Genomic DNA, 14,832 nt, shown 5'->3' on the forward strand with positions numbered 1-14,832 from the left:
TTGAGAGCTTTACCAAGATGAGTGTCATTTAAATCGGTCGATATTTGAAGGAAGAGTTTTCTGGCCAAATGTTAAATACATGTCTTTCCTGGGTACGATGGTTAACGCGTTTAAAAAACAACAACTTTTGTGGCCAGAAAACTTAACTTCAAATATCGATGGATTAAAATGGCCCTCAACTTTTCAAAAAGTCCTTAAACTTGACTCTTCATAGAACTCTCAAGTTTGAAACTTTAATCGATCAATATTCGAAGTAAAGGATTTCTGGCCAAATTGGAAAAAAAAAAGAGTATTATTGGGAATACAGCAGTAGAGTCTATTGTTAGACGTTTACGAGAAGTCCTGAGTAAGGTGTGTTGTTACTTGCACGATCTGGCACCATCTTCTTTTCCCTCTATTCAATCGGTGTTCGAGCTAATAATATTCTTTCCCCTCTTCCTACCTGTGTTTTAGCAGTATTTGTCTGTAGGGTTGCGTTTAAGAATACTGTCCCTCTCTTGGGAATTGGTCTCTGGATTTGAGAAAACAATATCAAAAGACATCAAATGTAAAATGGTTAGATTATTAACGTTTCACCTATGACTGGCTGGCGTCTTATCTTGAAATTACCGGACCTCTAGCTTTCCCAATGGGCCGTTCACCCTGTAAAGCCTTGTATATCACCCTTATCCATAGCGTCGAGACGAAACTAGAATTTATTCAACTCTCATCTCACCTCGTTTCCAAAAATTGGATATAAGGCATTCTGTTCTCGAAACTTGAGCTGTGCTGGTGCCCGTTGCTTGTGCCTGCTACTGCTACTCACAGATGCTGGCGTCATAATCTTTTGGAATGGAGGGGGGGGGGGGGGGGTCGAAGGTAGATAGAGATAAAAGTAATAAAGCTGGAAGAAAAACGAAAAAGAGGGGGGTGGAGTGGGTTGGTTAAGGTGAAGCTGTCTGAAATAAAACTCAGAAGATAGATGCAGGTAGGCTTGTATCTCAGTTCAGGAGGCAGGAGGGAATGAAATCTAGCATAGGAGTGTTGATGGCCGGTGGTAGCAGCGGAAAGAAGCAAGAAAAGTTAGAGAGATATTAGAGGGGATATAGAGTAAAGCACGGAGTTGGATCGTTGGATGAGAGATGCGGGTGGATTATACGAGTAGCAGGAATAACAACTATACAAAACCCTCTACAACTTATACTCGTAGTGGTGGTCTAGGTGCTACTGGTGTTAACGCTGGTGCTTCTACTACTACAACAACAGGGCTCTCTTCGAAAGAATGGAAAAAAATGCCCACCTATTGGAATAATAAGTATGGTCTAAATAATGATAAGGTAACCCACGATTTGTCACAGGAACATTTAATCAATTTAATATTCTAATAGGAAATGATGGTGCCATGTTGTAGAGCCGATGTTCAAGGTCTTTTAGGACGAAATTTTTCTGATTGTCATTGGACGTGCTGATTCACTGGATAGAAGATTTTCGTGGATGTTCATGGCGGCTTCTATGGAAAGGCCGTTGATTCTTGTGCTGATCAGATTTCATTCCTATAATTTTGTTTGTTTTGTTTTTGGTTTTTTAAATTTTTTTTTGCCTGTTGATATAGGGATCGCTATTAGAATACAATGTGGTAAAATGTGCTTGGAGAGGTAAATGTGTGCTAAATGATTCTATTTTTATTTTAGTACGTTGATCGATTCGTTTTCAAATTTCATTTTCTTAAACGGACAACACAACATTTCTTTTCATTTTCACAACCGTTTTGAATGTTGTTTTTTTTTTCTTCTGGGTTTGGATCTGTCTTGGTCATTTATTCATTCTACGAAGTTGGTTGTATAAGTAGGCTAGTTTTATTCATTTATTTCTTTTGGATGTGTTCTCACTTATAATGGTGGATATAGTGTTTGTTGATCGTGATCTGTGGTATGTTGAGTTACCTAAATCAACAAAATATGTAACGCTCCTTTTTTCCAGCAAGTAGCTTGTTGAAGATATTGTCGTGGATAAAGGCTTTATTGTAATTCGTGTTAGAAACATGTAATTTTATCAATTAACGTCATCTTTCATTCCAATTCAAATTAACCAGTGTAAATATTACCCCTTTAGGCAAAAATGCTGATAGGACCTGACCTGACCTGGCAGGGGGCATATCACGTGCAATTTTGCTCTATTATATTGTTTGTAATTAACGAAATTCCTCCTCTTCCTTCTTTCCACCCCCCCCCCCCCCTTTCTTCTCTGCATTATTTCATATCTATTCATGTACCCAGTCCATTCATCCATCTTTCCTTCCTTCCTTCCGTCCTCCCTTCATTCATTCATTCCATCTATCCATCTATCCATCCATTTATTCCATCCATCCATCTATCCATTTCCACAATTTCCCTTACTAGTCTGACTATCCAATCCGCCATCTATATATAGCTACTCAAGGAAAGTAACGCATTAAGTGGCGTTTTCCTCATTGTGGGAATTTTTCAACAACCAACCACTCCAGTTAGAGTAATGATATGTAATGATCAAGGCTAAATTTATCACAGATACATGCATCAGAGATGTCAACTTCAATAAGATATACAAACCCCGCGTTTTGCATTTGTTGTCCATAAGTAAATGGGAATTCACCATGCGCTGGCCTGTGTTTTCATTTTCTTTCCCAAAAAATCCCCTTTGTCTCATCTCGTCCCCCACAGAATTGTCTCCAGCTCCTGTTTTGATGCCTCTTTTGTCTTTGTTCTTGCACTTGAGGATTCCAACTCATTTCTTGGTTAAATGCCCTTAAACATATCTTAACACAGTATCTACTCAATCAATGTTTCCTTAGGTGTTATTTTCTCTGGTCGTTACATGTTTTCTTCAAGAATATAATTTCTGCTGCTTCGACTTTGTTTTACTGTGTCTGAGCTGTACTGAAAAGAGGTAACGGCTTGACATTTGTATTGAAAATGTCTCTTTTTGTTGTGATGCTCATTTTTAAAGATAGAGATTCTTCAGCTTGGAAAGTTTGTGCTGCATTTCCAAACCTTCCAGATGATATGCATACATGCTTGTAATTCAGAGAGAGGCATGCAGTATACCTATTTTTATGTTAATTTTTTCATGGGGTCGTTTGTGGATTTTGCGGTAATGTCACGGCACATATGTCTATTTTGTTGTTGTTGCATTAATACGTCTGGAAGACCTTGAATTTAAAACGCAATTTATCAGAATTATTAATTACAAGTTTGTTTTTTGTTGTTCTTGTTTTTTTTTTTTTTTTGTTTTCCAAAAATCTTAACATGACATTACTTCACGGGCCTAAAAATAAATAAATTGTGTACGACCAAGCTGTTGACATTGGCATCTCTGGATTGGTGTACAATCGGTGTAGGGATGGAAGGATTGGTCCCTTGGTCCTTCTGACATCGCTTCACTTGTTTTATTGTACTTAGATGAATTGAAGTCTCTCTCTCTCTCTCTCTCTCTCTCTCTCTCTCTCTCTCTCTCTCTCTCTCTCTCTCTCTCTCTCTCTCTCTCTCTCTCTATGTGTGTGTCGTCTAATGAGGATTGTTTGTCCCAGATCAGTTTTGTTACACAGTAGGCTACACCCGCGTAAATTTCTGGTCCTTCCCCTGTTAATTTTAGTTGTATGGTTTTCCTCTATCACGTGATCTTTTGGGATTATCCCAATTCGTGTTGCCAGGATTGTATTACAACTTGTTTTGTCTGTCGTTTCCAGAATTCTAGGATTATGATTTTCGAAACAGTTATTTGGATCTAATATGATTCTTGTGTGAAAAGTGCAATTTGGAATGACAAAGCAAACCCCCTTTATTTTGGATATCTTGTTGTTTGGTTGTGCTTCACGTTTGTTCTTTATTTATTTAGTTGATTTGTGTAATTTAGTGTGAAAGTGATTACGTTTCAAAATTGGTTTCCCTTTGGCTCAGGAGGTATTGTGTTTATTTTTGACCTTTAACGTGTCCTTTGTTGGATCAAGTTAGGTTTTGCTATTATAGAATAGAAGTGAATCGTTTTTATTCATATTGCTTTTAAGATCTGTCGTTAATAGGTTACAATATCATCATTATTAATACTATCATGATCGCACACACACACATACACACACTACGATCTGCACAAACACCACTCACCACAATACTTTTCTTAATTGTTAACGCCTTTGTCTTATTCGTTTTGGCCAGAAATGTTAGTTACAATTACATGAAATGAAATAGGACGACACTCAGCTTGTCAAAAAACAACAACAACAAAAAAGTCACCTATAAAGTCAAAGGTCTCGGATATACATTTTTATTTTTTGGACAAGTCAGGAGATTTTCATTATTCATTAATTTTGAAAACAACAAACAGTTTCTGTCCAAAATGAATGAAGAGGCTGTAAAATCATCTTGTTAGAATATATGGTTATTATATAGAGATCTGAAGTTGAAAGATTATTTTTATAAACTATTCGGGTATATTTCTATAATTTGAATTATGTTTGATGTCATGGTTGGATTCGGGAAGCAATTATCACATAATGCATTGTCTTGTGATCACTTCCATGTTTTTTTTAATAGTCAGATCATGGCCTTCGCAAACTAACTTTAACCCATACACGTATCCTGGTATGTGAACCTTTTGGTAAGGAGAACAAAATATGAAGCCACCGCTATCATTTAACAAGTTTAACTGCCGTACCCTGGAAAAACACGTATTTATAAATTTGGCCATAAAACTCGTCCTTCAAATATCGATCGATTTAAAATGACCTTATTCATGACAAAAGCTCTCAAACCTGGGACTTTAAGGAAGACTTCGAAGTCCCAGATTTGAAAGTTTTTGCCAAGATGAGGGTCATTTTAATCGATCGACATGTGAAGGGCGAGTTTTCTGGACAAAATTTTCAATACGTATTTTTCCAGAGTAGGGCAAACTGGTTGATCCATTATTTCCACCCTTTCCTAGTTTTTGCCTTTATTAAATACAAACATCACTTCAACGATTGTTAAAAACGAAACAATTGCCGAAAGATTCACACGGTCACAGTTGCTTTCCAATATACCTCGAATTATAATCAATGTAATTTTTATTCTTATTTTATGAACAGTTCGTTGGTGATAATTGCTTCTTGGTCCAATCACTTAAAAATTCATAGTGTTCAACCATGATAAGATGCACTCACTGCCACTTACACCTTGTCGTTTGTTTATTTTCCCCCGTTATTGTTGTTGCTGTTGTTGGTGTTGATGTTGTTTTTGTTGTCGATATATACCATGACTTGCGTTGATTTTGTTGTCATTATAGACTGTCCACTATTTGGCATTGTCACTGTCCACTGTTTGTTCCTGTCTTATTTGTTTGTTTCTTTTCCCTTTTTTTCTGGTCTTTATTGATTGTGAGATTTGAACGGCGTTTGCGAAACCAATGTCACAACGGCTCAGCGCCCTTGTTTGTTGATATTTAAACACCGATATTCAAGCCATGTTTTGAGTTTCTTTTTTCTTCTTTTTTTTTTTTTTTTCTCTTCTTCTTTTTTTTTTTTTTTCTTCTTTTTTTTTCTCAATCTTTAGTATTACTTTTATTATAAAAAAACAGACATTGAACTATAATTTTTTTTTCAATTCTCCCCGATGCTTATCTTAAATTTCTGTTTTGATCTTCACGTATGGAAGTTATGACCGGTAAAGAATTGAATAGTACGAGCGTAGGATCACCGGCGTTTTGCATTCGCTCAAAATATATTCCTTTTGTCTATATTAAATCCTTTATTAAATTATTTTCTTGTTTTTTTGGGGGGGTTTTAAAGAAAAATTCTCTTCCCTCGATTGTTTGTAAAACAAAATAAAAAATCTGCCTCTACCAAGCCATCAAATATCGACTTTTCAAGTTGGATGTGCCATGTGGTTATGATTGTCTCCTTGGATTGAAATCACAAAACGTGTCGTATCACAGGCAGAATGATTGGTTGGGGGAGGACAATCATGTATCACCATGGCCACATTCACTCATGGAATGCACTATTCTGATGGTTCCCCCATCGCGTCTCCGATTAGAATTATGTTATTGATTTTGATTCAAATTAAATAGCCGTAGATTACCTAACGTCGATTACGGTACATAATCGGTAGTGATAGGATACGAGTTGTAGGCTGTCATAGACACTCTGAATGACCTGCTTAAGTTCATGTTCATGTTATGTTTGTCAATTGTTTGTTGTTTATTGTTGGGATCCCATTGATGGATCATCCTCGTTGTTGTATTTTCTTCATACAACACTTGCAGCCACCATACAATCCCAGCAACACACACACATCTTTATCATTGCCCCACAAACCAACCAACCAAAACCTTTCAAACTCTATCTGCCCCACTAAAATATGTCGCTGTTGTCGTCGTCGTCGCCGCCTTCCGCCGCCCTCCATTGACATCCCACCATCACCATCACCACCATCCACTACTACGACCTCCTCGTATCGTGTGTGACGTCATCTTGGTTCGACAAAATGGCTGCGCCCCTCCTTCCGACTGATTACATTGGCTTGTTGTGACTCTGCTGAAATCACTCGATGCTGATGATGCTGATGCCGGTGTTTGTTTGTGTGCCGATGTTGCCGTGATGCAGGACCATGGAGATGATGGAGGAGGAGGAGGAGGAGGAGGAGCAAGGGGGGATGAGAAGTCGGTAGAGGATGACGAAGATGGTCATCTCATCTATCGGCCCGGAGACATACTGCAAGCTCGATGTAATCATTAAAAACATTTTAAAAAGAGAGAAAAAGATAAAAATAAAATGAGCAAATCCTTTTACTAATAGGTTTTATGTCCTCTCTCTCTCTCTCTCTCTCTCTCTCTCTCTCTCTCTCTCTCTCTCTCTCTCTCTCTCTCTCTCTCTCTCTCTCTCTCTCTCTCTCTTTCTCTTCTGTCCTCTCTGCTCTCTCTCTCTCTCTCTCTCCTCTCTCTCTCCTCCTCTCTCCTCTCTCTCTCTCTCTCTCTCTCTCTCTCTCTCTCTCTCTCTCTCTCTTTCTCTCTCTCTCTCTCTCTCTCTCTCTCTCAAAAAAAAGAAAAGAAAGACATATCTACCACATCTTGGCTATTCTATCATTTACACTTTATTTTCCCCCCATTCATTGTCTTGTCTCACTCTCATCACTTCATTATTCATTTCTCTTTTATTCATAAAAAAAAATTATATTTGTGAATATCACCTGTCCTTGTGTTTGTTTCCATAAGATTAATATTATTATTTTTTAAATTTATTTATTTATTTCAATTGATTAAAAAAACAGAAGTTAAAAGCACAGGAACATAAAACCTTCTTCATTTCAGTATTTTCCGACGTGCACTTTTTTGCAGGTATAATAACCCAATTCATTATGGGCGCATTGTTGTAATGGAAATCCCCCCAAAATTGTCCATTACAACAATGTTAAACTAGACCCATAATTGCGTTCGGATGTCAGACCTGAATATATGTACACGTCGGTATTTTCCTAAAGGACTCTTTAGGATTGGCTGATCCACGAAAGATCCTCGTCGACTCGCCTAAATTTTAATGTCTTCTCTAACACAGCACGATACTACAATGTTATGTCAGGACATAACATGTACAAAAAAAAGAAAAAAAAAAAGAAAAAAATTAAATAAAAAAATCTTGCCTCATTACATCAGTTGGGAGGAGCATTTATTTTTATCTAAGTAATCGGGGCTCATTTACATTTTATTTGGTCTTTATTTTTTAATTAATGAGATTGTCACAGCTTTTACTCGGATTCCTCTTCGCGCCTTCAACAATGGCGAAAAGTAGGAATGTTTAGAATTATGTTTATCAATCTGTCGTATTGGATCAAGCTGGTCTCTACTTATGCATTTATCTATTTATTATTTGAAAAAAGATAATTTATGCATAATAATAATAATATATTAGCAATATGTACAATTAGTTTTACACTGCGATAGCTTAATATGAGATCGCCATTTGTGTCTTTTTATTATTTTTTATTTTTTTTTAAAATTTATTTTTCCTCTTCTTCTTCTTCTTTTTTTTTTTAATATATCAATTTTTATTTTCGGGTGTTAACATTGCTGATGTTTTTTATTTTCAGACGAGATAGTTTCAACCCTAGGAGAGGGAACTTTTGGGAAAGTGGTGGAGTGTAAAGACGTGCAAAAGTAAGTTTATGTTACCATTATGACAACAGTTATAGCTATCCGATCCATCAGTTGTCTTATTCACAAAATCATATTCATCTGGGTGGGGTTCCTACTTCCCATAGTGGGCAGGGAGGTACTTGTGTCTTTTATCCCCTCTTATTTTTTTTCCAATAGCCTTCTGTCTTTGTCTTGGAGTGAGATTGCTGGGTTTTGTCCTGACCTTGGTCGGAGTCCTTGGCTGAGAGGGAAACAGTCGAATGTATAGTTATTGCCTTGGGAGATGATATTTTTTTCCTTGTAAATCATCTCTCTGTTATGTACTGTATTATGTTTTATTTACATGTTATATTTGATTTGTTAACATTTGAGTGTAAGTGTATTCCTCTTAGTGTGCTTGTGTCTGGATGAGACTTTTAGGTGATCTCAAACTAAGTACTTTGATGGTGTGCTCTTGGAATCTAAATCTGTTTCCTATTTGAACAAATTCCCCTTTGTCTTACCTTTTCTTGGGTGCTTTAATTGAATTCTATAACTTTTTACTATCCCATTTCTTCCTTTTTACTGGCGCTGATATGACCTTAATGTGTTGCAAGCGCCGTAAAACCCTCGAAAACAAAACAAACAAAACAATCATATTAATTTAGTTGTAGTGACCTGTTTTCCGATCGGAGTATATTCTACCTCCTGTTATCATAACAATATTGACTACTGTTTGTTTTAACCCTACCCCCTCCATTCTTGTCAGCTGTTTAGAATCTCTCTCTCTCTCTCTCTCTCTCTCTCTCTCTCTCTCTCTCTCTCTCTCTCTCTCTCTCTCTCTCTCTCTCTCCTCCCCCCTCTTTCTCTTCTCTTATACTACTTTTTTAACGACTACTTCTACAGCTATTACAACAACAACAACAACAACTACTACTACTACTACTACTACTACTACTACTACTACTACTACTACTACTACTACTACTACTACTACTACTACTACTACGTCTACTACTACTACTGCTGTTGCTACCACCACTACTGCTGCTGTTGCTACCACCCCCCCCCCCCCTTTCTCTCTCTCTCTCTCTCTCTTTCTCTCTTCTCTCTCTCTTCTCTCTCTCTTCTCTCTCTCTCTTTCTCTCTCTCTCTCTCTCTCTCTTCTCTCTTCTCTCTCTCTCTCTCTCTCTCTCCTCTCTCTCCTCTCTCTCTCTCTCCCTCTCTCTCTCTCTCTCTCTCTCTCTCCACCCCCCCCCCCCCCCCCCCCCCATTTTCTTCTACTTTTTACTTTTGTTTCCTTTTTTTGTTTTGTTTTGGAAAATTAAATATGTAAATCTAGTGTCCCGTTTAATAAATGTTCCTAGTTATTCACTTTTCTCACTTCATTTAAAAATAGAAAAAAATACGGATTGTGTGAAAATGAAAAGAGTTTAGTTTATCAATTGTGTGCTGCACAGTTTACATTACGATGAGAGATTTATTCCTTAACAGTAATTCAAAGGACTTGGATCGTTCCTACGAGTGAGCAAAACTCACAATTCACACAAGTCATAGCTTTAAGCACAACACTGATATATCGATGGAACGAAATTGACGTCACCCAGCTTTTTGTTATCATTTTTAGACAGCCATTTTAGTGATTAGTTCTCACTAAATTCTAACAGAGTGTAAACGTTTTAAGGTTACACATAGTTTTGTGTGTTGGCTTGTTTTATCCGGTTGACGGATATTGTGAGCATTTACCTAAACGCACAACATCAATAACAGTCCCGCATATGTGGCCCTTGTGAATCAAGCGATTGTAGCTGGTATCAAAAACACTCACTCAATCGATGCTTTGCCTTTGGTTAAAACACTCATAACATCCGACAGCCGGATATAACGTACCAACACACAAAACAATGTGTAACCTTAAACGTTTATAGTCTTGATTGATAGATAGAACGAAGTTGATTTCACTCAGGTCTTTGTTATTGTTTTTTTTTTTTTGCCAGCCATTTTATGAGTAGTTCTCACTAAACTGTATTAATCCGACAATAAACGTTAAAATTTACACATAGTTATCAGTTATATAATAATAATAATAATAATATAATAATAATAATAATAATAATAATAATAATAATAATAATAATAATAATAATAATAATAATAATAATAATAATAATAATAATAATAATAATTTAATTTTAAAAGCCGGTATACGAGTTCAAAAATAACGACGGAGTTATTAGTGGCGTCAGTTGCCAAGGATGTTGAATCATTCACACTCACACAAAACGACGGGTAGGTTATAAATTGAGATGGTTTCTTTATCATAGATTTTTAGTTGCACCTGTGACCAATATAACACCTTGTCTCTGTATTATTCTTTACCCCGCTCTCTTTATGACGTCACTCGTAGAAATCGGTTCTATGTTTGAGGTGAATGATCTACTTATAGACAATGGCTTTGTTGTTGCTGATATACTGGCACGGGAGATTTGAGTTATTGGAGTTAAACTTGCTCGTCGGGTATCTTGATTTTTCTCATTTTCACTGGGTGGGGTTTCCGACCTCCAGTACTGGGCAGGAGTTCTTGGCTGGGAGGAAAACAATCGATTGTATAGTTATAGTTTTGGGAGATATTTTTTTTCCTTGTAAATTATCCCTCTCTGTGATGTAGTGTTCTTTTAAAAAATTTGTTAACATATGATTTGTAAACATTTGGGTGTATCCCTCTTAGTGGGATCTTGTGCTGGTGTCTTGGTGAGACTTTTAGGTGATCTCAAACTACACTTGATAGTGTGCTCTTGGAATCTACATCTGTTCCCTATTTGAACTATTCTCCTTTGTCTTACTTTTTCCTCAAGTTCAAGTCCTTTTAATTGTACATCTAGAATCCAATTTTCTTTCTTTTTACATGCGCTGATATGACCGAAGTGTGTTGCAAGCGCCGTCTGTAAAACCCTTCAAAACAAAAACATTCTCATTTTCATTATACAAATACATTATGTCCTTTTAGTGTCTGGTCAATCTCAAATATTGACCATACAGTCCAGTCATTACTTTCACATGTCGATTATTAGCAGGATCACACATATACTCTTTATCTCTCTCTCTCTCTCTCTCTCTCCCCCCCCCTCCCTCGCTCCTCTCTCTCTTTATCCCCCCCCCCTCCCTCCCTCCCCCAAATACACGCGTGAGAGCACTCTTTTTTAATCTCCTTTTACCCCTTCCCTCGCTTCTGTTACCCCCCCTCCCCCATCTCGCTCATAACGGCGTTTGATTTTATCGTGACTATAACTTAATCATTACTACAGGTAAAAATAGTGAATCACCTATGAATCTTGGATTCCTCGGATTTTTAACGTTGGCGATAACGAGAAGTCCCTCTCTCTCTCTTCTCTCTCTCTCTCTCTCTCTCTTCTCTCTCTCTCTCTCTCTCTCCCTCTTTCTCTCTATCTATCTATATCTCTTTTCCTCTTCTGTTTCTAAATCTTCAGATTGTATTGTTATTGTTGTTGTCTTGAAGTTGAGTGACGCCAAGTGAGCCAGCAGCTCTTTGTTCGTTGGTAATAGTAATAGCAGTGACTCAACTCATGTTGGATAGATGGAAACTATCAACGTATTCGTAACCCACATATCTTGAAACTACGCAATTCTCCCAATGTGTATTGGTACCTGCCGGTGATGCCGGTGATGGTGCCTGTCCGCTGTGCAGGGTTGGCAGTTGGCTTACCTGACCGGAATACTATTAGTAATCTGCTATTTTGTCGTCGTGGATATATATATGAACGTCAGGGGTAGCACTAATAATAAACAATATTTATTTGTGGTTGTAGTGATGCCGTAGGTGGTGGTGGTGGTGATAGTGGTACTGGTGGTGATGGATGATGATGGTGATGATGATTATTGATGGTGATGGTGATAAATATTGTGGTAATAATCCTAATGTGTTGTTCTTTGTTCTCATGTCAGTGTTGATGTGACATTCTCTATTGTTTGTGATGTCTTTTTTTCTACTTCTTAATTTATTGTTTTATTATACCATAGGCTAGTTTGTGTCAGAATTTTATTCATTTATTCCCCCCCCCCCCCCCCCCCCCCCCCCCCCCCCGTCTGCACACATCTGAAAGGGATCCAACTAATAAAGAGAAAATTCTCATCTTGATACTCTTTGGAAAATGTCTTTGTTCATAATATCTTTGCGAAAATGTTGAGGCAAACCCCCCCCCCCCCCCCCCCCCCCAAAAAAAAAAAAACAATTAATAAATGTTACCTACATCTCATTTATTATTTCAGCTACAGTCCCTATTACAGGTTATTTCATATTTTCCTTTTTTTTCTTGGGTTTTCCTTACATTCTTAACCATACTAACTACTAATACACAATGGAAAACAATTTCACCCATTTATAGATCGATTCAACTCACTGTCCACATAATTGTGTCACTCAGCGATGGAGATCTCACATACCTAGGCTAGGTTGCAAACCTGGGCAATTATTACTCTCATATTATGTATTTTGTTTGAAAACTCATTCAGTCCATTTGTAATTTGAGCACCTGTAAATATTTGTAGAAAACGCAATACGTGCCTCAAATAGATTCAGTTGTGTACTAATGCTTAACTTGTTGTTATTATTATTATTATTATTATTATTATTATTATTATTATTATTATTATTATTATTATATTATTATTATTATTATTATTATTATTATTATTATTATTTTTATATTATTATATTATATTATTATTATTATTATTATTATTATTGTTGTTGTTGTTGTTGTTGTTGTTGTTGTTGTTGTTGTTGTTGTTGTTGTTGTTGGTGGTGGTGGTGGCAGTATTGTTATGTTTTCATTCATTTTCACGCGGTACTCCCCCCTCCCATGCTGTTCAGTATATTTTTGGCGTTTGTGTACTTATACATACAATAAAATAGAATTTTAAAAGAAAAGAAAATGAATGAAAATGGTCGAGCAATTTAAAAAAGAAAAAAAAAAGAAAGAAAAGAAGAGGAGATAATCTGCAGGTGCTGATATATTATATTGTTGCTAGTGGGAAAAAAAATAATAGGTGGATCTGTATAATGCTTTGCACAGATACACTGGTGGGGTTTGTTTACTTATTCAAGGCAGAGTTTGATCTTACCCTAACACCAAAGAGATGATCAAAATAACAAGTAAAAAAAACAAACAAAAAAAACAACAAAATACCAAAAACAACGTTTCGGGCTCAAAACCCTTCTTCAGCCAACAACAAAAAAAGCAGTAAAAACATAAATACATTACTGAATCTGGAATTTAGTTATGTATGTTTGCTGAAGGAGGGTTTTGAGCCCGAGCCGTTCTGTGTTTGGTATTTTGTTCTTTTTTTTGAAGCTGTTATATATTTATTTTTGTTGACTACTTTTTTGCAGTCCATAGCTTCTAGCAGCTTAGTATCACTTTGATCAATGACAATTATCTTTTGATTGAAAAAAAACTATCGGATTTCACAATAAGATTTTTTTTAAAGTATAAAAAGCTATTGTCATATTCATATAACTAAAAATTCTGCTCGTCTTATTTACAATAAAAAATGTTTTCTAAGCAATGAGTTGAAATTGAGCAATTGGGTATCCCCTCTATCCACTCTTTATTATGGTACATAGTTCCAGTTTGAAGCTAAAATTATATGACGAATGGATGAAATAATTCCTTCTCTCTCTCTCTCTCTCTCTCTCTCTCTCTCTCTCTCTCTCTCTCTCTCTCTCTCTCTCTCTCTCTCTCTCTCTCTCTCTCCTCCTCTCTCCCCCTCCCTCTCTCTCTCTCCCTCCCCTCTCTCCTCTCCCTCCCCCCCCCCCCCCCCCCCCCCCCTCTCTCTCTCTCTCTCTCTCTCACTCACACATATCCATTCACATACATTCCTTTTTTAGAATCAAACCTCTCCGTACCTGAATTTCTAGTTAATTATTATTCCATGCACTTGAATTAGTTTGATAGCTTTGTCTTGTGTAAAACTTGCACTTAATTAATTGAGAAGTGGGTGGTACAGAGGCAGACCTGCCTACTTGAAAATTTAAACATTCATAATTTTTAGGAGAGGAAAATTGCAGTCGCTATTTAGTTAAGTAACTTTAACGATAAACACTTCCCCTCATAGGGGGCAGTGTGGCTCAGCGGTACAGTCTTTGCTTCGTATCCGAGCAGTACAGAGTTCGATCACCCGCTGCTGCGCTGTGAGGCCTTGAGCAAGTCACCTCGTCCTAGCTCAATTTGCAGCGCTGCACTGCGGCTGACGTCTTCCCTTGGAATTTACCCAAGAGACAAATTTCCCCTATAGGATGTTTCGAGGGAATTTATTATTTTATTTATAACAATTAAATTATACCTCAACTGTCCTTATTCCGGTTTCAGCTTTTATTATCAGTAAGTTTTAAGACAGAAATGCTCATGAATTCTGAAATTTGAGACAACATCTCGTAATTCTAAGAATGTTTTGTAATAGTAAGCTGGTCTGTACAGAGCTGATCACATAATTACTTGATCTGATGAATTTAATCATTCACTCCTCATATTTAATTATGATTTATTATCATTTATCTATCCAGAGGCAGGAACCGGATAGCCCTGAAGATCATCAAGAATGTGGAAAAGTACAGGGAGGCTGCCAAACTGGAAATCAACGTACTGGAAAAGTTAAAGGAGAAAGATGAAACAGGGAAACAGTTGAGTTTCATTTTAATGATTTGGAAGCCGTATA

The 14,832-nt window shown here is 36.8% G+C and overlaps 1 protein-coding gene across 17 annotated transcripts in view; it reads left to right on the plus strand.

Annotated features, from left to right (window-relative positions):
- Nucleotides 1-14,832, plus strand: part of LOC144957114 (uncharacterized) — a 56,260-nt gene that overhangs the window by 22,418 nt on the left and 19,010 nt on the right. For 4 of the 17 annotated variants that reach the window (XM_078888092.1, XM_078888093.1, XM_078888095.1 and 1 more), the window contains exons 4-7: nt 6,593-6,713; nt 8,073-8,139; nt 12,385-12,402; nt 14,681-14,797. In XM_078888092.1, the coding sequence (XP_078744218.1) occupies nt 6,593-6,713; nt 8,073-8,139; nt 12,385-12,402; nt 14,681-14,797 (323 nt within the window). Of the gene's footprint in view, nt 1-975; nt 1,317-3,673; nt 3,918-6,592; nt 6,714-8,072; nt 8,140-12,384; nt 12,403-14,680; nt 14,798-14,832 lie in introns of those variants that run through there. The other 13 variants (XM_078888094.1, XM_078888097.1, XM_078888109.1 and 10 more) reach the window with 6 other exon arrangements.

This window comes from Berghia stephanieae, chromosome 11, assembly GCF_034508935.2.
Source record: "Berghia stephanieae isolate SIO BIC M18660-M18661 chromosome 11, UCSD_Bste_1.3, whole genome shotgun sequence".
NCBI classification, from domain to species: Eukaryota; Metazoa; Mollusca; class Gastropoda; order Nudibranchia; family Aeolidiidae; genus Berghia; species Berghia stephanieae.